The sequence below is a fragment of the Lethenteron reissneri genome, chromosome 46 (genome assembly GCF_015708825.2).
Source record: "Lethenteron reissneri isolate LAM-NWPU_2019-01 chromosome 46, ASM1570882v1, whole genome shotgun sequence".
In the NCBI taxonomy this organism is placed as follows: Eukaryota; Metazoa; Chordata; class Hyperoartia; order Petromyzontiformes; family Petromyzontidae; genus Lethenteron; species Lethenteron reissneri.
In genome coordinates this window covers 1,962,408-1,987,715 of record NC_083824.1, presented here as the reverse complement: position 1 = coordinate 1,987,715, position 25,308 = coordinate 1,962,408, and the positions used below count along the sequence as shown (strand labels likewise).

Sequence of the window (25,308 nt, the reverse complement as noted above, 5' to 3'; positions counted from 1 at the left end):
AAACGAACGTTGCGTTACAAAAAAACCACATTCACACACAACATCCAATATTGAGGGCACACTCTCTGGGGTTCACGTCAGTGCAACGCACACATTGTTCATTTTATTTTGAAGCCTCGCCCAGAGAACATCCACACTGCAAACCTGCACAACTCCCTCAAGCCAGAGCCATCGTGACAACAGGAATGCAAGCACTCCACTCAGTTTTCAATGTAAAGGAATTTAAATCACCCCCCCCCCATTTACAGCGTCGAAATCGAAATAAAGGAATTTCTAGGGTCTTGTTTGGGTAAATGAAGTTGTAAGGCATTACGTGGCAGTGAAACATCTGTTATAAAGGGCACTAAAACAGGCCACACTCTCAAAAGCAGGTTTCACACCCATGATGGAATACTGTTGGTGCGAATTTTAATTGTTGAAAACATTTGCGCAGAGTTTTAGAACCACTAAATGCCCGCATCGCACCTGTACCCCAGAGCAGTGCATCGACAACATTTCCTTCGGGGGCTGGTAGGTCATGCCAAGAAGCCACTTGGATTCTTGGCGTTAGCAGCACAAGACGTTTGTACCACGGAAAGCCTTCCCACCCTCTCATTAAAGCAATATCAGATGGGCTTGGGTGGATAAACAAAGCAAAATATATTGTTCCGTAATTATATGCATGACCATTATAATGAGTTACACTGCCGTTTGAAATTGGCGGTGGGTACTTCACATTTGTGGAAAACCGGTTCCCAAAGCAATTTTGCTTCGAGTTAACCCACCACAGGTGGTCCAAATCTCACAACGGTCGCCCGCACACAAAGAAATGTAACGCCCCAAGGCCCAGCGCCATCCAACGAGAACTGGAGACGAGACAGTATGAGAAGATGACAGTATGAAGAGACAACAGTATTTTGAAAAGCGCTGCGCAGGGATGGAATTTCTCCGTGGCACAGTAACATCTCCTAGACTCCAGCACAAGCAGTGGTGATTTAGATAATCAGTGGGTTTAAAACATGCACCGAACAGCCGGGGGGGGCACACACAGGGATTCTGAAACCAACATTTGTTGCAGTCATTTTCTTGGCAAGGTTAAGGGAAGAGCGTAGCAAGTTCAATTTATTAATCTTATACTACAACCCCCACCCCAGCTAGTAAAAAAATTACGCCATCCCCTACCATGCGCGTTTCAGTGTGCTCCAACTTTAGATCTACGCTGCAGCGTTCAGCACTGACAATTGCCAGGCCGTCCTGGGAAACAAGCGCTTTACACACAGCAGGGCGAGCCAATGAAGTTGCCGTCATGTAACCAAAAAAAAACATCCAAAGGCTTTAAGGCCTGGCCTTGGATTATCACAGACAACACAAAAAAAATATTACAAAATAAAACTCGCAGTGTCTGGGAATGTGCCGTGAACGCTGCGGGGGGACTGGTCCAAAAAAAAAAAAAACCTAAATGTTGTTGCTTTTTACAAAAAAAAGCAACACGCAAAACCCATCCCCATGATCAAGTGCTGCCCGCCCCCCCCCACCCTACACGGCCACCTTAAAGCTCATCATCGGACTTCTTTTTCTCTTTCTTCTTCTCCTCTTCCACGACCACGGGCTTCTTGGTCGCCTCCCGCTTCAAGTAGCTGATGAAGTCGCTCACCTCGCGGCCCCCCTGTACACGTACATCCACATACACGTCAAACTCCATCCAAGTCTCTTTCGTATGGCATGGGGCACACGGAGGGGGTAAGCAACAAGTGTTTATAGGCGTCATAGTTGAATGACACCGTTAGGATTGCAGCAATACTGTCAGGACGTGCTTAGATGATGTCGCATTCCCTCCGAGTGGTACGGCGTTTTTCGAGAGCGTGCACTTGCCTTGCAGGCCTCACTCACCTCGTATTTCTTGGGGCTGTCCTTGCTACCCATCGGGGAGAAGTATATAGTTGGGAACCTGAGTATGTGAGAGGGGCATGGGGAGAGAGTAAAGCACTTAGTAAACGGGGAGATGGTTAGCGGAGGTGTGCACATCAAACGCAGCTTCACGGAACAAGGAAACTCACCCTCTGACATCATACTGAGCCGGAACGTCATTCGCTGTGGCGTCCATCTTGGCGATGAGGATGTTGGGGTCGTTCTTGAGCTGTTGAGGAGCAATTATTGAGAACAAATCAATAAAAATCAATACATTTATCAGCAATAATTCAAAGCAACAGGCTAAATTTAGGCATAACGATTTAGTGGCCAAAATAGATCTTGACTTAAAGCCTTCGTGACCGCAGGAATTCATATTCTTTGGGTCTTTCAGTAAAGTCACGTAGATGGGTTCAAATTAATAAAAATAAACCAATCTACGTTACTTTACCGAAAGACCCAAAGGCGGCTAAAATAGATTTACACTTTACTCCAAACGTGCACGCAAGAATGGATTACCTTACAGATTGTGAAGTCTATGCACAAATTACTATTATTTGAATGAATGAACGAGAGGGTGGAAGACGAACAATAAAATGAGTTTCAAATAACGATTCTTAACAAGGTCATGAAATTACCAATACGGGGAGAGGCCGTACCTTATCGGCGAGCTCCAGGTACTTGGGCTCCAGGTTCTTGCAGTGTCCGCACCATGGCGCGTAGAACTCAATCAGCACGTCTTTGCTCTCGTCGTTCACCAGCTCGTCAAATATCTCGGCCACCACCACCTGCGGAGGTCAGATTGTGCTCATCGCCGCATCACGATCCCCCTCCGCTCGCCCCACCCCATGCCCGTTCGAGTAACAAATTATCCGTACAAATATTGGTTATTGTCGACCACACATGTATCAGCACTTTGTCAAAATTCTGCTGGATGAGGGCCTTCCATGCTAGCAATGGGAGTTTTATTTGAGCACACTTCACCATGCTGGGTAATGCAGGTAAGTGAAGATGGGGAATGTGCAGTGGACACCTACGGGCTCTCTGCCCACAGATTGTGATGATGGGGAGCATAGTTGTAAAGTACAACAATTGATTGTGCGCAACTGCCATCTGTAGATGACCACGCAAGCAATCCTGCAGCGGTCTATGACAACTTGTTTGCATGTGGTGGCGACGAGTCAAAGTACTGGCCCCCCAGGCTCCACCCTGCTTAGCACCCAAGATCAGGTGCACTCAGGATTATTAGCGATAGGAAAATGCCGAGAGACATCGCACGAGGACATTGGCGAGTCGGAGACAGCACAACTATCTGAAATTACTATTACACTCATGGCTTTCCTCGGATTGCTTGAACCAAAGTTCCACACTGCTATGGCAAAATGACTTTCACTCTGGGCCCTAGAGAACAGAGTAGGTGATGAGGTCATGTTAGAGCTGACCTTCACAGGCCCATCGTTGTCCTCGGGGATGGGCTCAGACTTGAGGTGCTTCTTGAGTTTTCCATCGAAGTAATCCTGCAGGAAGTTTTCAAGAGACTTTCCGTCGCGCCTGTACGCACACAGCACCAAATGCACGTGTAAAAAAAGCACGTGTTAACCATCGCACATGGACCTAGCAGGGCTTCACATTACACACCAACGTCATGCAGCAAAAAAACCTGCAAACTAACACAGATTTAGAAACAAACGGCAGAATTATATTATCAGACACCTCACATTTAGCACCACGTTTTCAAATATTTCACCAACATTCTAGATGACAAGCAAACACAACCAAGTTAACTATTAAATCACCTAAAATACCACCTTTATAAAAGTGACAGTGCATAGAAAGGTCAAACCCGATGTGAAATAAATGCAACAATTGACTTTTTTTGGAGGGAGAAGCTTGACATCTATCGTACTTTCAAATATTTGAACGTACCCGGAAGTGAAAAGCCCCGTGCCAACTGAAAGTCTGCACCTCACGTCAGTCAGTATTTTGAAACCAGGCAGCATCCGCGATGGTGCGAGGCGAGGGGGGACACGCTCACTCACGTGAACTCCTCGCGCAGGATGTATTTGTCGCCGTTGCTCTTCTTGATGGCAACCACGGGCACGTCCCCACTCACGTGCTCCAGCCCGTAGTCGGACAGCTGCTGCCCAAAGTCCTTGTGGTTGGCGATGGCGTAGCTCAAGGTGTGGCCCTCCTCGATGAACTTTTTGGCCACCTTCATCACCCTGCGGGGGGGGGGCACACCAGAGCAGCACGAGTGGTTCAGCCAGCGTTACGGAAAGGGGGGGGGGGGGGGAAACGCACGCAGGGAGGCATCCACAAACAGCACGCAGGGCAAGACTTCACGCAGAACATGGTTTGTTTTTGCAGTATTGGTCAGAGCTGCGGAGCTTTTAAAAATTTGAATGCAATGCACAGTTGAAAGGTTAAGGATTGTGTGTTGTTATACTGAATTTTATATTCAAACGATTATTTTTCTCATCGGATTCGATTTCAACGGATGCATCGTTTTGCCGTTCTGGACCGAGGCAAAGTAACGCTGCACTTCGTTTGAATGCTTCGTCTCCCTTACAAAAGGGCGGCATTTGTATCGACTGCTCAACTGGCTGTCAAAGTTCATAAGCGTATGCGAGTAAATGCGCAAATGGTGGGTGGGTAGGAAGTGCACCTGTTCCTCCAGTAGTTGGAGCCCTTGGGGTTCTTGGTGTAGTCGACGTCATAATAAGCCACCAGCAGGTCCTTGCCCTTGAACAGGTCCTTGTTGTCATCCGTAAGGTGTGGGCAGATTCCCAGACTGAAAGTGGGGAGGGGACAAAAAAAAACTTAAGACCACCCCCTCCTCCTCCTTCCATAAGCGGTGCATCTTTGGGAATGCTTACGTTTGCAATATTTTTTGTACAATTGAAAACAAATTGTGGACCACAGCCATCTCAAAAGAATGAGCCGGGTGTTGTGGAGAATGCAAGTGATCTCACGCTTTGGAGGCAAGGGTTGGTGTAGATCAGGGGTCGGCAACCTACGGCTCCGGAGCCGCATGCGGCTCTTTACGGGCTGCTTCTTGACGATATGTACGTATGTACAGTATGTACTCAGATGCATTGCGGCTCTTGAAATACTGAATTTTGTACCGAATTGGAAAGAAATGGCTCTTCTTGTTATTTTGGTTGCCGACCCCTGGTGTAGATGATATAGATTTGTGATAAATCCGATAGAATATGAAGTGGACAGTAGGGGGCAGTAAAGCAAGCGTGTTAACAAATGTATGCAGTCATTGCTATCCCCACCTGGTTCAAATTCATGGAAACAAAGCCTAAAAATTGGCCAAGTATTTTTTTACAGCGCCAAATTAAATCGAGACTCTGCGAGGCTTTTCTGGATAAATACAAGGCACTGAGATTAATACCACGATGCATTCTCAATCCACTGCTAGACGAGGGCCACCCCACACCATGCAAGGGTTATTTGACCATATTTGACCATGCTGGTCAATGCAGGTTGAAGGCAGACATTCCACCATTGCAAAATGTACAAACACTTTGTGCACGTAGAATGTCGTTCACACCATAGGTCGCCAACCGTGCTAATCGAAGGTGCAGGGCGGAGAGAGACAACAAACTAAACACTTGAACAATGGCTGTAATTACACCGCCCCCTGCTGGGAGCATTATGCAGGGCTAATGGTAATGGTTGGACGGGCCGCATGCCGGCGATCGCCGTCGTGCTCACATGTTGTCCTGGATGAAGGCCTTGATCTTGGCAGAGCTGTAGGAGTCCTCGGCATACGTCACCTGCGTCTCCTCGAACTTGCTAGCGAGGCGAAGCGGCCGAAACACCACGATCGCCCTGAACGCGCGCACACACCACGCATGCAATACCCCCAGATCAGACGCATGTCCGTGCGTACACCTGACACACTGACATTGTATGCACACCACCTACACCACTCTTAAGTGCCAACTGATAAGTACTACAACTGCTTCCAGTAATTACAGTGATGTATAGGTATACAGAATAAATTGGCAATTCACAGCTATCGTTTAATAATCCTCTACTACAAACGATATCAAATCGAAAGCAGCTAAGTACATAATTTGAACGCTTAGAAACCCTCCCTTACAGGAAGCAACAGCACCCAACGTTATGAAATAGTAAAGCCAAAATATTCGGCCACTGGAATTAGGTTTGACAGAGCAGCAACCGCCAGAAGTGTCAGGCAGGGCACGTGACGTGTGGTGCGGCAAGCAGATAGCACGGCCGAACGGAGAGCCACTCACTCGTCAGTGCCCTGCTTGTCCAACACGGCCTGTACGTTGCTGTGAGCAAAGCGGTAGTTATCCCTCTGCGAGCTCGCCACCTTCATGAACTCCGTCTGTGCATCACCGCTCGCATCCTTGAAAAATCCTGCCAACGTAGAAAAAGGGAACAATAACGAAGACAATCGCATCGTAGCTTTGTCGTTCGTCATGGAAAATTGCACGCATCCAAGTGAAGAAATTGAAAAGTGGGGAGGGATAACAAATGGAGCTGCCAACACGGTGCCAATAACCTCGTCATGAGACCAGTCAAGAACGGTGTAGGATCCTAACAGCAGACGGACGTGGGTCCGGTGGCTCAGGGAAGCTTCTCACCTAAAATGCTGGGGTCGCTATCCCCAACAAACTTCTCCAAGTCCTCGACAGTCTTCAGTTCCACAGAGCTGGGGCCGGCTTGCTTCTTCAGGAAGCCAACGATGCCATCTGCACAGCACACAGACACAACAGAATATGCACGTGCTCAGACACGTGGCTGGTTTAGCCGACTTTTCTGGACAAAGGGCAACATTATTTGCATCAGCAAAGGGCACTTTAGGAAAACACGTTGTGGAAAAACACCAAAGGGTTAGGTTACCCACAGAAATGACACTACATGTCATCATTATTCCTCCTAAGCCAACACATGTTGTATTAGCTCTTATCAAGTGATTGGAAATGAAACAAAAATTCAACAAAAATTAATAAACGTGTCTAACGGGCTTAAAATGATTCAAAATGTTGCAATTAAGCCACCTCAAAAGTAGTATTATTTTTTTGGTTAAAACAATTTGTGCAAATAGCCATCCAATTTCTACAACTCTTATGCTTTGTTTACTGCAAAAAATGTACACTTCACTTAAAAATTGCTGGTGGTATTTAATTTAATTATGAACGTCTTAAAAAGTATACATAAAAGTGGACATTTTTGTTTTTATATGATGCACTAAAAATCAGAGGTGTGGACTCGAGTCATGTGACTTGGACTCGAGTCAGACTCGAGTCATGAATTTGATGACTTCAGACTCGACTTGGACTTGCATAACAATGACTTTGTCCCACCTCTGCTAAAAATAGACCCCATCATACACAGGTCGAATATACCAGATGGTAACTTAACCAACATTTGCCAGACACCCTTTCAATGAGCATCTCCCCCATCCACATCACTCCAGTATCGATTCGCAAGAAAATGCGAGTACCAGCAGTCCGGGGGCCATCGTAGTCGCTGGACAGCTCGCCGTCACGGAATATCTTCAGAGTGGGGTAGCCACTCACGCCAAACTTGTTACACGTTTCCGTGTTGGCGGTGCAATCCACCTGTGACAGTGTAAAGAAAAAACGTCACACCATGCTGAGATTGCCATGTATTTCCTCCCTCCAACACAAGAGGGCATGGCCGTAAAGACTCGGCGTTGATTTTGCAAGCGGGCGCACCGCTCTGAAAGGGTGAGTAGTGCTCTTACAATTAACTGAAATAAAGCTATTGTTACTTAGACTTGAGGTTTCCACGGCCTTGATACCAATTCATATTATATCCTCACCTGTGTACGACTACGTGATTAACTGTAATTTAAGCAACAATTTGTGTTTAAGTTACACACCGATTCATACCTCAATTAAGTTAGACTCTAGATTATTTTTTCTGAAATTACAGGTATAGGGAGGGACCTTTCGGCTGACTCTGTAAAATCAATATACAACATCGTGCCTTCTCTTACAGGCAATACTGCACACCCACACCCAAGTTGGACTAAGTGTACCGCCCTTTAAAAATGCGCTTCCACAGTAAATCGGAGGATTTAAACAAAGTGAAGAATAAAATAAGCCTCTAATGTCATTACTTAAAGTAGCATGCTATAGTTAAAATTAAATTGACCTTTGGGCTCCACATATTTGCTTTGCATGTTTAGGCGGTGCGGCTTAGGTCGATTGAAATGCATTCTGCCACGTGAGACAGCACACATTCTAATCCTTAGGATTACCTAAATTCAGTGGCAAGAACTGAAAAGCTGCACACACAAATCCACACTACTTCTGAGGAGCTAACACATTCACAAGGCCGCATAAAACAAGTGTCCTGCATTGGGACCTTTGCTAACTACATTTTAACTTTAATTTACCAGTGAAATTAATCATTCATTTCTTAGTTTCCTGCTTTTGTACTGGTGCCCATTCAAGCTCATTTTATAATAAAAAAACTAACCTGCTCAGTATAATTCTAGATTTGAAGCTGTCAGTGACTGCAAGGATTCATACTCTTAGGTTTTTTTCGGTAATGTCACATAGGTAAAAATAAGAAATAAAAATAATCGCCTGATACAGTAAATGTATCTGTGACGGTCCCACCTGATGACGGAGACTTGTGTTGCCTTCCGAAACGTCGTGATTTATTATTTATTTTATTATTATTTCTAGAATTTTTATTATTTATTTTTACCTACGTGACTTTACCGAAAAAACCTAACTGCTCAGTATAGTCCGCACCCATAGCGATTTACCCCCGTGTCCCACGCACTCTTTGTACAAGATGAATGATAACACGCTAAACATTCCTCTAAAACTACACTGAGGCTGCACATCATCTCTGGCGACTTCACTTCCGGGGTCACGGATTACAGCGCGATTAACCACTGCTGCTCACGCAACGAGTGCGCTATAATAGAAGGGGGGGGGGGGGAGAAAAACAGGCGACCTGGAGAAAGGGCACTCGCACAAGGATATAAATTAAAATGGGTTCTAAATCGTGTCCAATTTAGTCGAGTGGGTGCAAGGTGGCCACATCGAATCACGCAAAGCGCTGCAAATACCAAGTATGCGCCACCACGGCCGGCAGCCCTGTAGTAGTAGGGTTGCAAGGCAGCATCAGCGGTGTTCACATTTCTAGACGTTGCGTATAAACGCAGACACAATGCACTACCCCCCCCCCCCCACTACAACCAAGCTTTGTGCAACATTCAGGGCAACGCTGCATCGCCCACTTCACGGAGCCCTCCCCTGGGTCGACATCCGTGTCCGGCTCGGGAGGCGTGAACGTGCCCAACCCCGGCAAGTTTACTGAAGGGTGGCAATGAGGAGGGAGGGGGGGGGAGAACCGGGAAGCAAGAGGTGGAGTGTGTGTGGGGGGTTCCTATTGAAGTGGAGAGATCAGCGCTGACGACAGCAGCCGGGTGTGGCCAAACGAGAAGACGAGTGGGCGACAAGGCGAACTTTCACCCCTGCCGAGATACCCATCCCCAGCAGCTGGGGGTTACGTCGTTAAGGGCGGCAGAAGAGACCCCAAAAGTTCGCCAGCGAGCACGGCAGAGCACGCACCTTGGCCAGCGCGACGGTGTTCTTCAGCTTGGTGGCGGCCTTCTCGTACTCGGGGGCAAGTCGCTTGCAGTGGCCGCACCTGGAGCGAGTGGACAATGATTTGGGCAGCGTCAGGAGGAGGAGGCGGCGAGGAGCCGCGGCATTTGTCGAGTTACACGACACGAACCACGGGCCGTGCACCGACGGCGATTGCGCAATACCAGAGTCGGGTTGGCCACCGTCAGTCAGCATGCGATGACCGAACCGAGATTCGTTATGTCCACATCTAACGTTAGGTGGACGGCAACGCTACATTAAACATATTTAATGACAGCTTTATTAACTCGTACATTGAGCTATATTTTCGCGAAGTTAGGTCACATCGATTAATATTTATTACACGGAAAAGCAAGTTTGCGTCATGCATTCGTTTTAATCACTATACATGCATTAGCCAATGTACCATTTGACAAACACAAACAATATCTCACGAAAAATCACGACGAGCCTGAACCTGTTTAAACAAAAGTCGATTTACAGCCGAGGTTGGAATTTGACCAAGTCCCTTGTAAAAATAGATTAAAACCCATTCTCAAACATTAACAAATCACCCACTTGGAGCAGGCACCAGTCAAGCAACTTAAAAATCACGGCAGCACACACGATGCATTTAAACAATTATTTTTACTTTTAAAACGACGGGGAAATTTATTCCAAATTAGTTTAAAGTGCCCGGCCGCGAGCATTTCCTTTAAGACTCGACGTGCAAATTAATCGGCGCCACTGCCACACAAACACGACTCATTAGCAAGTGCACGGTCACAACTACCGTCACATCTCTTGAAGTGGCGTTCGCCCGGCGGTGTTCTTTCTTGCAACGATTGTCTTTTTAAAAAGCACCGAGACATTCCCATTGGCAACTCAACCCCCTCAACGCAGAGGCACGCGAAGCCGAGAGCCGCGGCCTCGCCTAGAACCCCTGCCGGCTTCCCTGCCACACGCCGGGCGACCTCGCCTCCAGCAAGCGCCTCGCTCACGGCCTCCCCCTCCTCCTCCCCTCGCTCACCAGGGCGCGAAGAACTCGACGAGCACCATGTCGTGGCCGGCCACTCTGGACGCGAAGTCGGCGTCCGTGAGGTCGAGCACATCGCTGGCGCTCGCCGCGGCGAGCAGCGCGAGGAGGGCGACGAGGGAGCAGGAGGCGGCGGGCACCATGACGGACAGCGTGGCGGGTTGCTGCTGCTGTGTGCTGCTGTGTGTGTGCTGCTGCTGTCTCTGCTGCTGTGTGTGTGCTGCTGCTGTCTCTGCTGCTGCTGCTGTCTCTGCTGCTGCTGTCTCTGCTGCTGCTGTCTCTGCTGCTGTGTGTCTCTGCTGCTGCTGTCTCTGCTCGCGGCTGTCTCGGGGGTGGCGGCAGCGGAGGACCGCAGGAAGAGTGGCGGTCCAGCTGTGTGGCGCGTTTTGATTGGATCCCGCGGCGGCACGTGATGCGACGCGTGCGCTTCTGATTCGTCGCCGACTGCGGGGCGACGTTTGACCCCCGCGCCCAAATCCCTCGCCTCGAGCGGCCCCCCCCCCTCCCCCCGCCCCCCCCCACCCACCCCCCGCCCCCCCTCACCCCGCCCCCCCCCACCCCCACCCCGCCCCCCCCCACCCCTCGCTCCCCCCCACCCCGGCCCCCACCCCCCCGCCCCTTTGTAGTGCTGGCCACGCCAGACAGCACGACAAAGCCAGCGACGTTTCGGGCAGTGGCCCTTCTGAATAGCACAGAACACAGAGTGTTAGCACAGAATGTTAGCACAGAGTGTTAACATAGAGTATTAACATAGAGTGTTAACACAGAGTGTTAGCCCAGAGTGTTAACACAGAGTGTATAATATTAACAGAGTGTTAACACACAGAGTGTTAACATAGAGTATTAACACAGAGTGTTAACATAGAGTGTTAACACAGAGTGTTAGCCTAGAGTGTTAACACAGAGTGTATAATATTAACACAGAGTGTTAACACAGAGTATTAACACAGTGTTAATACTCTGTGTTAACAGAATGTTAGCCCAGAGTGTTAACACAGAGTGTATAATATTAACACAGAGTATTAACACAGAGTATTAACATAGAGTGTATAATATTAACACAGAGTGTTAACACAGAGTGTTAACACAGAGTATTAACACAGTGTTAATACTCTGTGTTAACAGAGTGTTAGCCCAGAGTGTTAACATAGAGAGGCCGAGTGGGTAAGTGTTGGGAGACTTCACTTTGACACCGTGATTTCCTGATTATAATGAAACAATGCAAATGTTTCCTGATGTTTTTTTTATTGTCTCATGTAAGTATTCATACGCCAATTGTAAACCTGTTAATCGGTAAGTCTTTTAAACGTTAACATCGATCAGGCTTCGTCAGTCTCCAACTTACCCACCCTTTATGGCCTCGCCGTTTACGTGCTATGAAGAAGGGCTATTGTTCGAAACGTCGACTGTTTTATTGGTTTTCCCTTTTCAGGCCACAGTGCAATTGAAGAACGTGTTGAATGATGTTTTGTTATTTATGCAAAGGGAACGAGTTGACCTTGCTGCAACAGATCTACCCATAATGCAGTGCATCAGCAACATTGTTTAATGTGACGTTTAATACATTTTCGTTTTTTGAGCAGAAATCAATTTTTGGTGATTAAAAAGTTCGTCTGTTGCTCATAATCTACTAATTAGTCAACCGTTCATCAGAAAACACGTGAAAACGTCAACTCTTATCAGACCCCGTGGTGAAAACAAGTGCAGTCTCCAAATATTGTTATCAGAATATTGTATTTATCTATACTGGAGGAAGGCGATGAGCGATCAAGCGCTTTCTCACAGATGTCCAGTAGCCTGGACGATGCCACTGCATTAGCTCTCTGGCCTCTCTAATATACGCTATGGAGAAGGACTGTTACCCGAAACGTCGCCTCGTATATATGTTTTCCCGTTGAAGGCCACGACACCGAGTTATCGACAAACGTGTTGAGTGTGTTGACATGTCCCTCGCTGGGTGCGGTTCTTCCGCCTCTGTTGATAAGCAACGCGTCTCGATTTCTGGCGTTCTTGCATGCTATGGCCACGTGACTTTACAATCTATTTGGTTCTTTCGGTAAAGTCACGTAGGTAGAAAATGAAATTTATTTTAATAATACAATAAAATGAATTATTTATTTTCTACCTACGTGACTTCCCGAAAGAACCAAAGAGTATGGATCCCTGCAGTCACGAACACTTCAAATCTAGATTGGCTTTACATTGTTTGTCGAGTTCCAGTATCACGGGATGCAAATACTTGCAGATCATTCGCATTATATGGAAATCTTAGGATTCCTAAAAAGCTAAATTCCACGCATAATCACCACTCTCGCAGGAATATTTCGACACACCAACTGATAAGATCCTTACACATCGCCAGTCAATAAGCAACGTTGGGTCAACGTTGCTTGTTAAATTGGATGCATCATAAGATACTAGTTCATAAAGTCTGTCTTCGCCAGGCAAAAGTTTTCAATAAATATAATAATTAACCTGATTTAATGTTTTTACAATCCGTATCTACGATCAGACACTAACAACAACTCAAAATATTTGAATTTTTCGCACAAACACAAAAATTGTTGACGAATTTATTCAACTTCGTATATTTAAAGACGTACTCATCGGAAAGCACTCAATTTAAAGATTACGTTGTTTTTTATTTTAAAGAACACAAATTAATACTCTAAGGAGAAGCTCCTATCTTTAACCGTTTTCGAATTATTCAGATTTGAATCATAAAATGTGTATTTTTTCGTTCCGAAATATCTCAAAAACAATAAAAGATAGAACAATGGTTCTCGCGTTAATTAAATTTGCCGTCGAAGGCGAAAACCCCCTGCAATGTTACATTTTGAACGCTTTCTGAATGACACGCACAAACATGTTTATAGGGCGCTAAAAATCCAGTTTTGGGGGCCTTAAAATAAAAAATCTCAGATTTTCAGATTTTTCTGTGGTTTCTATCCTAAAAGATACATTTATACCAAATGTCAGCTGTCTACCTTGTCGGGAAGTACCCTAAAGGTCTCTGAGACATACAGATTAAGGTCTTTATTTTCTAGATATACTTTCAACATTAACTAAATTATATGATAACAAGGTTTTGACAGAAAGCACTGAGCTGAACCTGTGTTTACATTCAATTTGAGTTACACAATGATGCTGTCATAGAGTGAAATGAATGAAAGCCAAGTAGCGACTGGCAATTTGGACAGGAACCAAGACTTGAGAGCAAGGGAGTAAGTAGCACGAGAGGACAACCCGAATTGGCTGACTTCACCATGTTCTCAATCCACTGCTGGATGAAGCCCTCCCACGCCGTGTCGGGCATGCTGGTTTGGTTAGCCCTACTTCACATGTTGGTTAGTGAGGGTTGGTGAAGGGTGGGTGGGGGGTAATAGTGGGAGGCACTGGGGGAAGCCACCACTCGCCACTTGTGTTCGGCGTGGTTGGGAATCGAACTCGAGGTTACCGGGCGCGTAACGCAGTGAATGAGACGGTCTGTCACACCACCACCACCACCCTCCGGCTCGGGCGCCGCGGTGGCGAGGAGATGTTAACTACCTCGCCTGGTATGCAGGAGATCGTGGGTTCGATCCCGACCCTGACACCCGTTGTATATTTGGAGTTTGCGTGCCTCTCTCTCCCCGTGATCGCGTGGATTTTTCTCCGAGTCCTCCGGTTTTCCCCTCCGCGTTTATAATCAAAGACACGCGTTTTGAGTATTTGGCTGCTATACATTTCCCCGTGATGAGCCACTTCGTTGAGCTGTCATTTGTGGCCCGGCCACTTTTAAAAAGAGCTACAGAGCTCAGTGGGCCTTACCTGGAACGATAAAAAAAGTTTTTCGAGTTTAGGATACTTTCATGATAACAATCTTGCGATTTGCTAATTCAGTTAACGCGAATGCCAGCCACATGGCGTGGCCCTCTGGCCATGTGAATGGGCGTGGGGGGTTTAGACCGCGGCTGGGCACGTCACACACGCGGAAGACACACACAGCGCTTGCAGGAGAAGCTGCCGTAGTGAACCTCCACTTTCATCATCCTTTACCAAGTTGTCGAACCTTCACACAGACTCCCAAGCCGCCAATGCTGGCGAGGCGGTGCCGAGTGGCTTAATTGATTCACTCTCTGGAAGCGAATCGAATCGCGCTCAGCACAATGAGTCGCATTTACGACAACAAGAAGCTGGAAGCGAGGCCCGTGCACAGCGAGACGTGGCCCGGACCCTGGGAGCCAAGCGCGTTTGAGCAGTGAGTGGTGCAGTGGTCGGTGGGGGCGGTGGCTATTGTGAACCACCCATTGCTGTACGTCCATGATCTCCGTGAGCGCGATATATCCACTGCTGGATGAAGATCTCCCCCACCCCTTACCTCCCCCTTACCCCGCCTTACCCCCCCCCCCCCTTTACGCCGCGACCGTCGCCTACCTCGAATGGTGCTTTGTTAACAAGACAAAGAGCCCCCGTGTAGCCTGTTACAGACTGTCGGGGCAAGTGCTGTGAGCGAGCACCTATGAAGGCCGGCACGGCACACGAGGGGGGGGAGGCGTGCCCACAACCACGCCCGGCCGCCTTTGTCTTCCCAGTGCTGTAACACACCGCACCGGGTACTCGGGACCCGTTCAGATATCCGTCACTGGTGTTCGGCCGTGAGCGGGAATCGAACTCGGGTCGCCGGGTAGCGCGCCGCAGAGCGCTCACCACTCAGCACCAATCCCGCGTGGCACGTGCACCAGCTGACTCCATCGCTCCGTCTCAGCGTTGGATGTCCTGCCGGGCACCATCATCAGCCTTGCGAGCGATTATTTAATCCCCCCCCCCCCCAACATGACCGGATTCTCCGGAATATAAGACGCACTTTGATCCTGTTCGGTATTGTAGAGCGAAAGTTTGGGTTTGCGTCTTATAATCCGGTAGCTGTGTGTGCTTGTGTGAGACTTGGATGTGGATTAAACATTTTTTGTATTAAACTATTCGCCTAGCTCATGTATATGCCATGAAGCAGGACTATTGTCCGAAACGTCGGCGTTATTGACTAACGTGTCGCGTTTCTTGTTAATTGTGAATGTGCACCGCTGCCGAGATTGGCACCGCTGCCGAGATTGGCATCTCGTCATTTTCTCCAGTGGCCGATTGTATCACTCCATCTCCGCGAGGAACGGATTCCCTCCCTCCCTCCCAGTGCGATGGGATCCAACTCAGCCCCCCAAAATGTGCGGAATCTCGCTCTCCACAAGTTCAGCCACAATGTGTCTAGGTGAATCTTTATTTTGTAAACCATACCCACACGCTCTGCCCATCACCAAACCACGCGGGAAGCCGTCACTGCCAAGCTCAGCCTGGTGAGCGCTTGGTGATTGGTGCAATGTGAACTCGTAGACTTGATTTGAGGGGCGCCACGGTGGTTGTGACGTCAACTACCTCGCCAGGTGTGCAGGAGGGCACGGGTTCGATCCCCATCCTGACGCCTGCTGCTGCTGTATATTTGGAGTTTGCGTGTCTCTCTCTCCCCGTGGTCGCGTGGATTTTTTTTTCCGGGTCCCCCGGTTTTTCCCTCCACATTTAGAAACATCACGATTATTATTTGGCTGCTTTAAATTTCCACATGATTGTCCACTTTGTTCAGCTATCATTTGTGGCCAGGTGGCTTCTGAAAAACAAGTTAATGCCACAGTGGGCTTTGCCTGGTAGGATGGGGGTGGTTTAGTTTCATTTGTTTGTGTTTGGGCGATTTGTTAACCTTTCCTGTCGTGTTTGTGTCCTCTTTGTTGTTGTCACGTTCTCACCCGCCCTACTGGACATCGATAAAAATAGATTTATAGCTCATAGGATTCCTCCAGTACAAATATGCCAATTCTGAATTGGTGACCACCACTAACAACGTTTATCGGCGGAAAATGGGGTCACGTGGTGGGCAGCAGCGGGTGGTGCAGCGAAATCTCTTATATTGTATTCGACCCACCTGCACACGAACTGACCCACGTGGTGAAGTATGGTCAAACTACCCCCACGGTGTACGAGGCCCTCATCCAGCAGTGGATTGACACTGTACATGAAGATGATGCTAGCCAAGCATTATTGAATACGGGGGCCAATGTTAGGCAAACTCGCCCAACGGTGTTGTGTGGTTAGTGATTACATATTAATGCGGTGCTGTCTGTTTGTTAAGTCCAGTGCTAAGGACTCAAAAGAGTGCACATTAGCAGGCGTCATCCAGAATTGTAAAGTCTGCATGCTCGCAAACCCAGCGCAGTGATATTTGACTTCCTTCTAAACCCAGAACTATGGACTCAACAGCTGAGATGCAATCCAGTCCGATGACACAGGTGTACAGCCAAAATGCTTCCGAAATGAATGTAGTCCAACTTTACTAATTCTGGGTCACTGAGAATGAAAATGATACTTACAATTGTTGATTGGCTCTAGTTTTCAAGCTATGCTACTGATTCTAAATTTGAAGCGTTCGTGACTGAAAGGATTCATACTCTTAGGTTTTTTCGGTAAAGTCACGTAGGTAAAAATAAATAATACAAATTATAGAAATAATAATATAAATAAAATTATTAATCACGACGTTTCGGAGGCATCACAAGTCTCCGTCATCAGGTGGGACCGTCACAGCTAAATTGACTGTATCAAGTAAATTTGATACAGGAATTTTAATTATTTATTTTCTATTTTTCTACGTGACTTTACCGAAACAACCTACGCCTATGCTACTGGGTCAGTATATACGACTCTTGACTTGGGAATGGCGGAGGATAAGTGAGTTATACAGGGAAGGCATCGCAATTTAAACCAGAAATTACTAAAGTACATCTTTGACTAGATCTATGAATACATCTATGACTAGTTTTGGACAGTACTTGATTTTTGAGCAAAACAATGAATGACGCAATCTGAACCTGGTATTGCTCATACACGATATGAATTGTATCGTGTTATTCCTATAAGTCATGGATAATGCAATCATAACTAGGCTTACATCCCTCTGCTGAACAAATTGCCCTATATCAGCTCTAGAAATCATGCAGTGTCGTGCTCTCTTATTTGTCAGTGTTTGATTTTGCAAAGGGACACATTTTTGTTTAGCCAAAGTGAGCAGAGATGCCTCGTACTTGTGTGAACAAAGCGGGTAACTTCTGCTATGTTTGTGGTGAAGTGATTTTTGCATCACAAAAGCGCAGCATAATCACTATGGTTAAGAAAGCCGATCACATTTACTTTGGCTGCAAAATTGGAGATCAGGATAAGATGTGGGCCCCACAGATATGCTGCAACACTTGTGCAACAAATCTTCACCAGTGATTGAACAGGAAAAGGTAATCTATGCTTTTTGAAGTGCCAATGATTTGGAGAGAGCCAACAGATCATATCAAGAAAAAGTGGACTGTGCATTATCTAAACATTCCATCAGCTATACGCCCAGTACCCCACGGAGAAGGACTGCCGGTTCCTGATGCACCAGAATAATTCTCACTTGAGTCAGACGAGGAAGAGGATGAAACTTCTGGTCCTAAACCATCAAGGTCACATGACCCAGATATTCTCCCATCCTTCTCCTCTGAACCACACATCATAACAGAAGGTGAACTGACAGACCTTGTCAGGGATTTGGAACTACCCAAGAGCAAGGCAGAGCTGTTGGGCTCCAGACTGCAGCAGTGGAATCTCCTGGCAGGTGATGTTAGGGTTTCCATGTTCCATGACCATCAAAAGGATCTTGGCCCATTCTTCTTCATGAAAGGTGATCTTGTAGCCTGCAACAACATCGATGGTGTGATGGCAGCCCTCAACATTGTTCATGATCCAGATGAGTGGAGACTGTTCATTGATTCATCGAAGATGAGTCTTAAAGCTGTTTTGCTGCATAATGGCAATGTTTGCCATCAATTCCAGTTGGTCATGCAGTCCATATGAAGGAAACCTATGACAACATGAAACAACGTTTGAGGTGCATAAACTTTGACCAACATCAGTGGCAGCTTTGTGGTGATTTGAAGGTTGTTGCTCTCTTGCTTGGTCTGCAGACTGGACACACAAAGTACTGCTGCTGTTTTATCTGCGAATGGGATAGTCGTGCGAGAGATTCCCGCTACATCAAGACAGATTGGCCACTCCGACAGTCATTGGAGCCTGGGAGAAAACTTGTTCAGCATCCACCACTTGGTGAATCAAGGAGGATTTTATTACCACCCTTACACATGAAGCTGGGTCTGATGAAGAACTTTGTCAAAGCCATGGACAAAACACAAGCAGCTTTCAAGTACCTCCGTGGAAAATGTCCAAGGTTAAGTGAAGCTAAGATAAAGGAAGGTGTCTTTGTCAGTCCTCAGATTCGTGAACTTCTTCGAGATGATGCATTTGACAGTGCACTGTGTGGCGAGGAAAATACGGCATGGAAAGCCTTTCAATTAGTGGCAATACATTTTCTCAGAAACAACAAGGCAGACAACTACAGGGAGTTGGTGTAAAACCTCCTCAAGGCATACAAAAGCCTTGGTTGCAACATGTCACTAAAGAAAAATGTTTTTCTCTCTCATCTAGATTTATTCCCACCGAACTGCGGAGCAGCGAGCGACGAGCGTGGCGAGCGATGTCACCAGGACATTGCGACAACGGAGAAACGCTATCAGGGCAAATGGAGCCCATCAATGCTTGTAGACTATTGCTGGACAGTGACAAGAGATGCTCCATTTAATGAATACAAGAGACAAGCCAAGAAGCGCCGAGTAGACACTGAATAAGGACTAGACTATGCACTTATGTATACATTATAGTTGTTTGCCTTGTGTTTCATGATACATTTTATCTATATAACCCTTTTGCTGATTTGTGTTACATGAACAGGCCAGGTGACATGTTACCATGTAAAGCAACCATAAACACATAAAAAGGCCTAGGTTTACAATTTACGAGTAAAACTCTACTACCTATACAATATATATAGACGTAAAATGTAAAAACTTGAATATCTTGGGAACAGTAGCCAATCAGTTGTTATAATTGTCATATTTGAATTCAGCACGTAAAACTCCATAATAAACAGCACATTTAATCTCTGAAGCAGACGATGTCTAAAAAATTGTAGGCCAGTGTTATATGAAACGTCTCACCTATCCCTGTGAAATCTGACAGCGTGCATACAGTCTCTGATTCAAAGCCAGGGTTCACGAAACCAGTGCCTTGGAACCTTTCATATCGAGGGCTGTGTGAAGGCCAGTCAAGGCCGGATCCTCTTGGCTGATGTCAGTTGTTGATATCCGCTTCCTCGTGTTGCTGCGCTTATGTCCACGCTATTGCTCTCGTAATACCGGTGACCCAAGTCACTCCTGTGAATGATCTCTCGAATTCTCACCGACTGAAACGAAACTTGCCAGTCCTCAGACAGGCCACACCCCTGAGGCCAAGCATTGAGACCTGAGGTGTTCTTGAGGCCAAGAACTGGGCAACAGGGCCCACGGATGCATGCCTCCAGACCTGGAACAACACTCCCTGTCTTCCCCAGTGCTGCGGTCGGATTGCATGGTAACGTTTACTCGGTTCTATGGATTCCGGCCGAGGGTGGTGGCACGCATGCCCGTGACTGAGCACTTGGTAGGAAAATGGGAAGATTGTGCCATCACTGAGCTCCTAGCACGCATGTATGCTGAATTTCTTTCGCGCCGTACGTAGCCAGCCGTGCTTATTGGACAAGAGACTTAAGACAAAAAGCAGTTCTAACAAAATAAGTTTAGATTTAAAAGTGCATAGCTCAGAGTGGCTTCCGAATAGCAGAAGGAAGAGTGTTCCAGACGGTTGCAAAAGCGCATCTGAAAGCGCGCGATGCGGTGACCATCTTTGTTCGATGGCTAGCGAAAACCCACCGCCGTGAGGATGACCGGAGTGTGAGTGATGGTTTATGCTCCTTGAAGAGATCAGCAAAGTATTGTGGTTAATTCGTAGCAAGCACTTTGTGTGTATTAAGCGTGACCTTACGATGTATCCGTTCGGCAACTGGAAGCCAATGCAGCTCAGCGAGCACTGGCCGGACACGGTGTCGGATCTTGCGGTACCCCTCACGACACGTGCCACCATGCCGTAGGTGTTGTTTTGGCCAGGGAAAGCGTGGCTATGGGTCCACTGTCTGTCTCTGCCCATCAGCCTGTCCTGTCCATTCGTCTGGCACTTCGTCCGTCCATCTCTCTGAGTGTGTCTCATTGGTCCATCCGTCTGTCTGTTGCTTTCAGGGGGAGCGGGGTACTGCTGGAGGGAACCCTTGGAGAGATTTCCCGTCACGTGATGCTGGATTCTGCTGGAGCCAAGGTGCGTGGCGGTTCGCTGGTGATGACCAGTGGTGCAATTGCGATGATCGCCAGGTTACAATAATGAGAATAGTCCTCTACCAAATAGCGTTTCGTCGAGGAGCGAGACTAAATTTAGAAAGTATGAAAAAAATGCTAAATGACGTGATTATATTTAAGCAGTTATCGGCGCATTCATCATTCATCAGCTGGGTCTGTCCCGGACACTGAAATGAAGCCCTGGTTGAGTTGGAGTTTGGCTCCACAGAACCGGAGATCAACAACATCATTATGGAGAGGAGGCCTTAATCCAGCAGAGAAAGCATGCCCGTGGTAGAACGTGGCAAAACTGGAGTGGTTTAAACTAAGGCCTGCATATGTGTGCGAGTCTCCGGCTGGGGCGTAGTTTTGGCCACCCACCCCCTCGTGCGCCGTGCTTGGCCTCCATAGGTACTGTTACTTGCTACTAACAGCACTTGCCCCAGCACCCTGTCCGAGGCTACACGGGCTCCCTGTGTCTGTTGTCTCCGCTGTGCAGCATCGCTACTCGGTGCTGCACGTGCGGCCGGAGCGAGCCCACCGGCGGCGCTGGGACGCCGGCGGCCGCGAGCTGGAGCCCAACTTCGGCGAGACTCGGCTCGTCAGCACGGGGCACCTCTTCTCCTCCTACAGTGCGGACGAGCACAACAAAGACAAAGATCCCCCGTGTAGCCTTTAACAGACTGTTGGGGCAAGCGCTGTTAGTCGCGAGCAGCGCCTGTGAGCGCAGGCACGGCGCTCCAGGCGGCAGGTGACCGGCACCGCGCCCGACCGCCTTCGTCTCCCCAGTGCTGATGTTTTATACACCGTGCCAGGTGCTGATTTGAGGTTGAGTCGATCTAGGGAAGGCCCAGGCCCCGTTCAAATTCTATAATCGTCACTGGTGTTGGTCGTGAGCGGGGAATCGAACTTGGGTCGTCGGGTGCGTAGCACAGTGTGTGAACCGCTGCACAAGCGCTCGCACACACACAAAGATAAAGATCCCCCATGTAGCCTTAACAGACTGTAGGGGCAAGTGCTGTCAGCGAGCACCTACGAAGGCCGGCATGACGTACCCTTATTCCTACCGTCGCCCCAACCGTGCAGAGTGCGAGGCCAAGGGAGAGACGGACCGCCTGTCGGAGAGCGAGCTGCGGCGCGCGGTGGCCCAGGCGAAGCTGGACTCTGTGGTGGGACGGCACGGCCCCCAGGGGACCCTGCCCTTCTGGGTGGCCGAGGACGACATGGACAAAACAGAGCTGGAGCTGGGAGACCGGATCCGCATCAAGACACGCGGGGACTCGCCATTCGTGTGTGCGTGAGCTGTTTCGTCTTGGTCTGGCCCGGCGTGTCGTGCGCTGTGGCGTGAGTGGCCCACGTGGTACCCAGCGGGGACGAACCTGCCCGGGTGCAGTGTGCACGTGGCGCTCGGTCAGTCCCGCAGACCGCGTTGACGGCGGTTGCAATTTACGTCGCGTCGAAATGCAACTCCAGCTGAGGCCACTCTATAAATGAGAGGGACCACAGCGGGGGGCGGAAGGCTGGCAAGAAACATTCACGGAGAGTGACGCTCCAATGTCAATCAAGACGTGCACATCAACAGTGCACGGTGCTAGGAGGGGATCGGTGACATCGCACGTGGCCTTCACGGCCCACGTGATGATTTATTCAAATTCGTATTCATGAGGTGACAATCGTGGAAATGACTGCAACATGAAAGCGAGAGGAATACAGTCGCGGCTCACAGTGGGCAGGGCGTCTTGTATCTTTCTGTGTCGTCTCCTCGCCCTCTACGTTCTCAGTCTTTGCCGTATCTCTCTATTCCTCCTCCTCCTTGCACTCAATCCACGCTGTCGCTCTCTCTTCTCGCCCCCCTTCACTGGAACAAACTTCCCCTCCACATTAAGCGGTCACCTTGGTTGACTCGTTTCCGCTCCGCACTAAAAATGTACTTATTGTTCCCGAGCTCACCCCACGACCCCCCCTTAATCCCCCCTCATAACCACCACCGTTGCTGTTCCCTCTTCATATGCTCATGACATGGCCATCACTCATTCACCCCATTCATCATTTACCGTCATCAATTTCACTTTCACCGAATTCACGCGATGTCAGATTCACCCCCGTTGCTTCCTCTCATCTCTTGTATTCACCTCATCCACACCGTCACATTCACATCTTGTACCGTTCTTTATTCTCTGTAAAGCGCCTCGATTAAGGCGCGAGATAAATGACGTGAAGATGAGATGAATGAGACCGCACCAAATCCACTGTCCTCCACAACTTTCCAACAGTTTTGTTTGAAGGAGACGTCCATTTCGAGGCTGTATTGTATCCCTCTCCGAACCAACCACGCACGCTTGATGAAATTCTAGAAACGAGATCTTCTTGTGAGGGACTCGAGCAAGATATGAACCCGTTAAAAAGAGTACCTGGCGAGAGGGTTGATGGCCATTGTAAATAGAACAGCAGCAGCTAAAACAAGACTGAAATAGAAAAGTACTATTGTTTATTTGACCAGGTAAGGTCCACTGAGTTGTGTAGCTCTTTTTCAGAAGCACCTTGGCTACAAATGATAACGAATTGGCTCAATACGTGGACATTTATAGCAGCCAAATACTCTAAACGCATGCTTCTAAATGTGGAGGGAAAAACCAAAGACCCAGAGGACTTGGAGAAAAAATCCACGCAACCACGGGGAGAACATAAAAACTTCAAATTTTCAGGTGTCAGGATTGAACCCATGTCCTCTTGCATAAGAGGCGAGGAAGTTAACATCTCAAAGGCAGTGAAGGTCACATGAAAATATTACCGATGCTGTTCGACCACCACGGTGCAGTTTAATGTACAAAGTTTGGTTGAAATCGGAGCGTCACTAACTGTAAATGTGCCTTGTGAGAGGGGCGGGTGATCAGGGCACAGAGACATGGGAGAGAGAGAACAGAGAGAGAGAGCAACACCACGGCACAGCTTGGGATCAAGCAACCGGGACCCGGCGCTGATGACGACCCGCGGGGTGTCGCCAGCGCAGCACCAACAGCCCAGGGGCTGATGGGGTGACATCGTTTGGAGAGCTTTCAAAAGCCAACATCCTCAACAGTTCGTTAGAAACCCACGGCGCGTAAACTCGCGTACGATGTCGGTTCATCTCGCCTCGTCGCCCACACGACCCTCACCCCGTTCTCCCCCCCCCCCCCGGCTTGCCGCCCGAGCAGTCTCGCTGGCGCGCGTCGACGCGGGGACGGTGACGCGCTGCAACTTTGCGGGCGACGCGGCGGCGGGCGCCTCGTGGACCGACAAGATCCTGGGCGTCAAGTCCGGCCTGGACGCTCCGCCGCCCGGCGCCGGCGGAGACGGGGAGGGGGCGGCTGACGACGAGTGGGTGAGCGGCGCGCGTCTCTGGAACGGCGGCGTGGGGAGGAGACGCGTACGTTGAACTCCTCTCGCACCATACGGAGCCAGCCGCGCGAATCGGAGACGGAGCGATGGACGGCGCTCTGTTTTCCCACCGTTGGTCCCCGGAGCCAATCTGCGGGGCCGTGTTGGGCTTCCTACGCCGAGGGGTGCAGGTCCACTGGACAAACCCCGAGGATTGACGACATTCTTGGTGATGGGTAGTCAATCCCGATTGAGATTTATAATAGTAAAAATATACAGCCCATTGTCACTACACTGCTGGATTAAGGCCTCCCCATGATGTTTCCATCCCGGGGCTTGTTTGACCATGACCTTATTTTGCACCAGACGTTACTGACCGTGCTAATGGCAGGTGCAGGTTTAGGGCAAGTTGGTGAAGGCAGGGTGGGGATGGAGAAGTGGTTCGGCATCATTCGAAAGGGCAGGAATCGGACCCAAGTCGCCGGTTTCATGTCAAATTCAGGAATGACGCACCAAGTCCAGACTTCTCTATCAGGAGGATCCTACATTGGGATGTTGGGCCAATTCCTCTTTGAATCGTATTTCCCACGTGGAAAGAAACCAGAGCATCAGAGAATGTGTGCAACCACCACCAAAACTAAATCTCTCGTCGTGTGTGCGCGTTCCAGGACTGACCTCGCCGTCGCTACTCAAAGGAGATGGAAGTGAACGCCACATTACTCTTCTCCATCAGAAGTTTCCAAGTGTCTCCTCTTCCACGAATCTTCCCGGCTCACCATGCTGCCAGGGATTCAAGGTGGCCTCCTGGAAGACGGTGGCTTTTGTGGCATCTGGCGGCAACCACAGCATCAGGGAATGTTTGTCCATTGTAGGAACCGTCACATTCTCGCCGACACCAGGGCATGCGCACTGGGTTCAAATCACCATCTCCCGACCCTCCCTGCTGTAATCCCAACATGTAAACTATGCACGCGCGTTTTTTTTAAGCTACTTTGTCAAAATTAATATTGAGTTGCATTTTGTTGCGATAAATAAAAATATCAACCATTCCAAACCATTGTTTTGTGCTCACAAATCTCTTGCGGATATCTTCACGTGGAAT

At 48.4% G+C, this 25,308-nt stretch overlaps 2 protein-coding genes across 2 annotated transcripts; one reads left to right on the top strand and one right to left on the bottom strand.

Moving 5' to 3' along the window:
• Positions 1–71: 71 nt before the first annotated feature.
• PDIA3 (protein disulfide isomerase family A member 3) lies at positions 72–10,742 on the bottom strand. The gene is made up of 13 exons (XM_061570943.1): positions 10,534–10,742; positions 9,489–9,567; positions 7,376–7,493; positions 6,513–6,620; positions 6,159–6,285; positions 5,611–5,727; positions 4,553–4,678; positions 3,927–4,109; positions 3,330–3,438; positions 2,547–2,675; positions 2,037–2,116; positions 1,870–1,927; positions 72–1,645 (listed from the first exon to the last, which is right to left on the bottom strand). The coding sequence occupies exons 1-13, from the start codon at positions 10,680–10,682 to the stop codon at positions 1,529–1,531; spliced, it is 1,500 nt and encodes a 499-aa protein (XP_061426927.1). The 5' UTR covers positions 10,683–10,742; the 3' UTR covers positions 72–1,528.
• Positions 10,743–14,502: 3,760 nt separating this feature from the next.
• ARPIN (actin related protein 2/3 complex inhibitor) lies at positions 14,503–25,297 on the top strand. Its single transcript, XM_061570945.1, has 6 exons — positions 14,503–14,779; positions 20,757–20,832; positions 21,349–21,481; positions 21,936–22,142; positions 24,044–24,210; positions 24,875–25,297. Exons 1-6 carry the CDS (start codon positions 14,688–14,690, stop codon positions 24,878–24,880), a joined length of 681 nt encoding a protein of 226 aa, XP_061426929.1. The 5' UTR covers positions 14,503–14,687; the 3' UTR covers positions 24,881–25,297.
• Positions 25,298–25,308: the final 11 nt, after the last annotated feature.

Coding starts and splice junctions, on each gene's coding strand:
- PDIA3 (XM_061570943.1), bottom strand. CDS start 10,682: ATGGTGCCCGCCGCCTCCTGCTCCCTCGTCGCCCTCCTCGCGCTGCTC. Junction 6,621..7,375: donor CGATGGCCCCCGGACTGCTG/GTACTCGCATTT, acceptor TGTGCTGTGCAG/ATGGCATCGTTGGCTTCCTG. Junction 1,928..2,036: donor GCTCAGTATGATGTCAGAGG/GTGAGTTTCCTT, acceptor TCACATACTCAG/GTTCCCAACTATATACTTCT.
- ARPIN (XM_061570945.1), top strand. CDS start 14,688: ATGAGTCGCATTTACGACAACAAGAAGCTGGAAGCGAGGCCCGTGCAC. Junction 20,833..21,348: donor TGGATTCTGCTGGAGCCAAG/GTGCGTGGCGGT, acceptor TCCGCTGTGCAG/CATCGCTACTCGGTGCTGCA. Junction 22,143..24,043: donor CGGGGACTCGCCATTCGTGT/GTGCGTGAGCTG, acceptor CCGCCCGAGCAG/TCTCGCTGGCGCGCGTCGAC.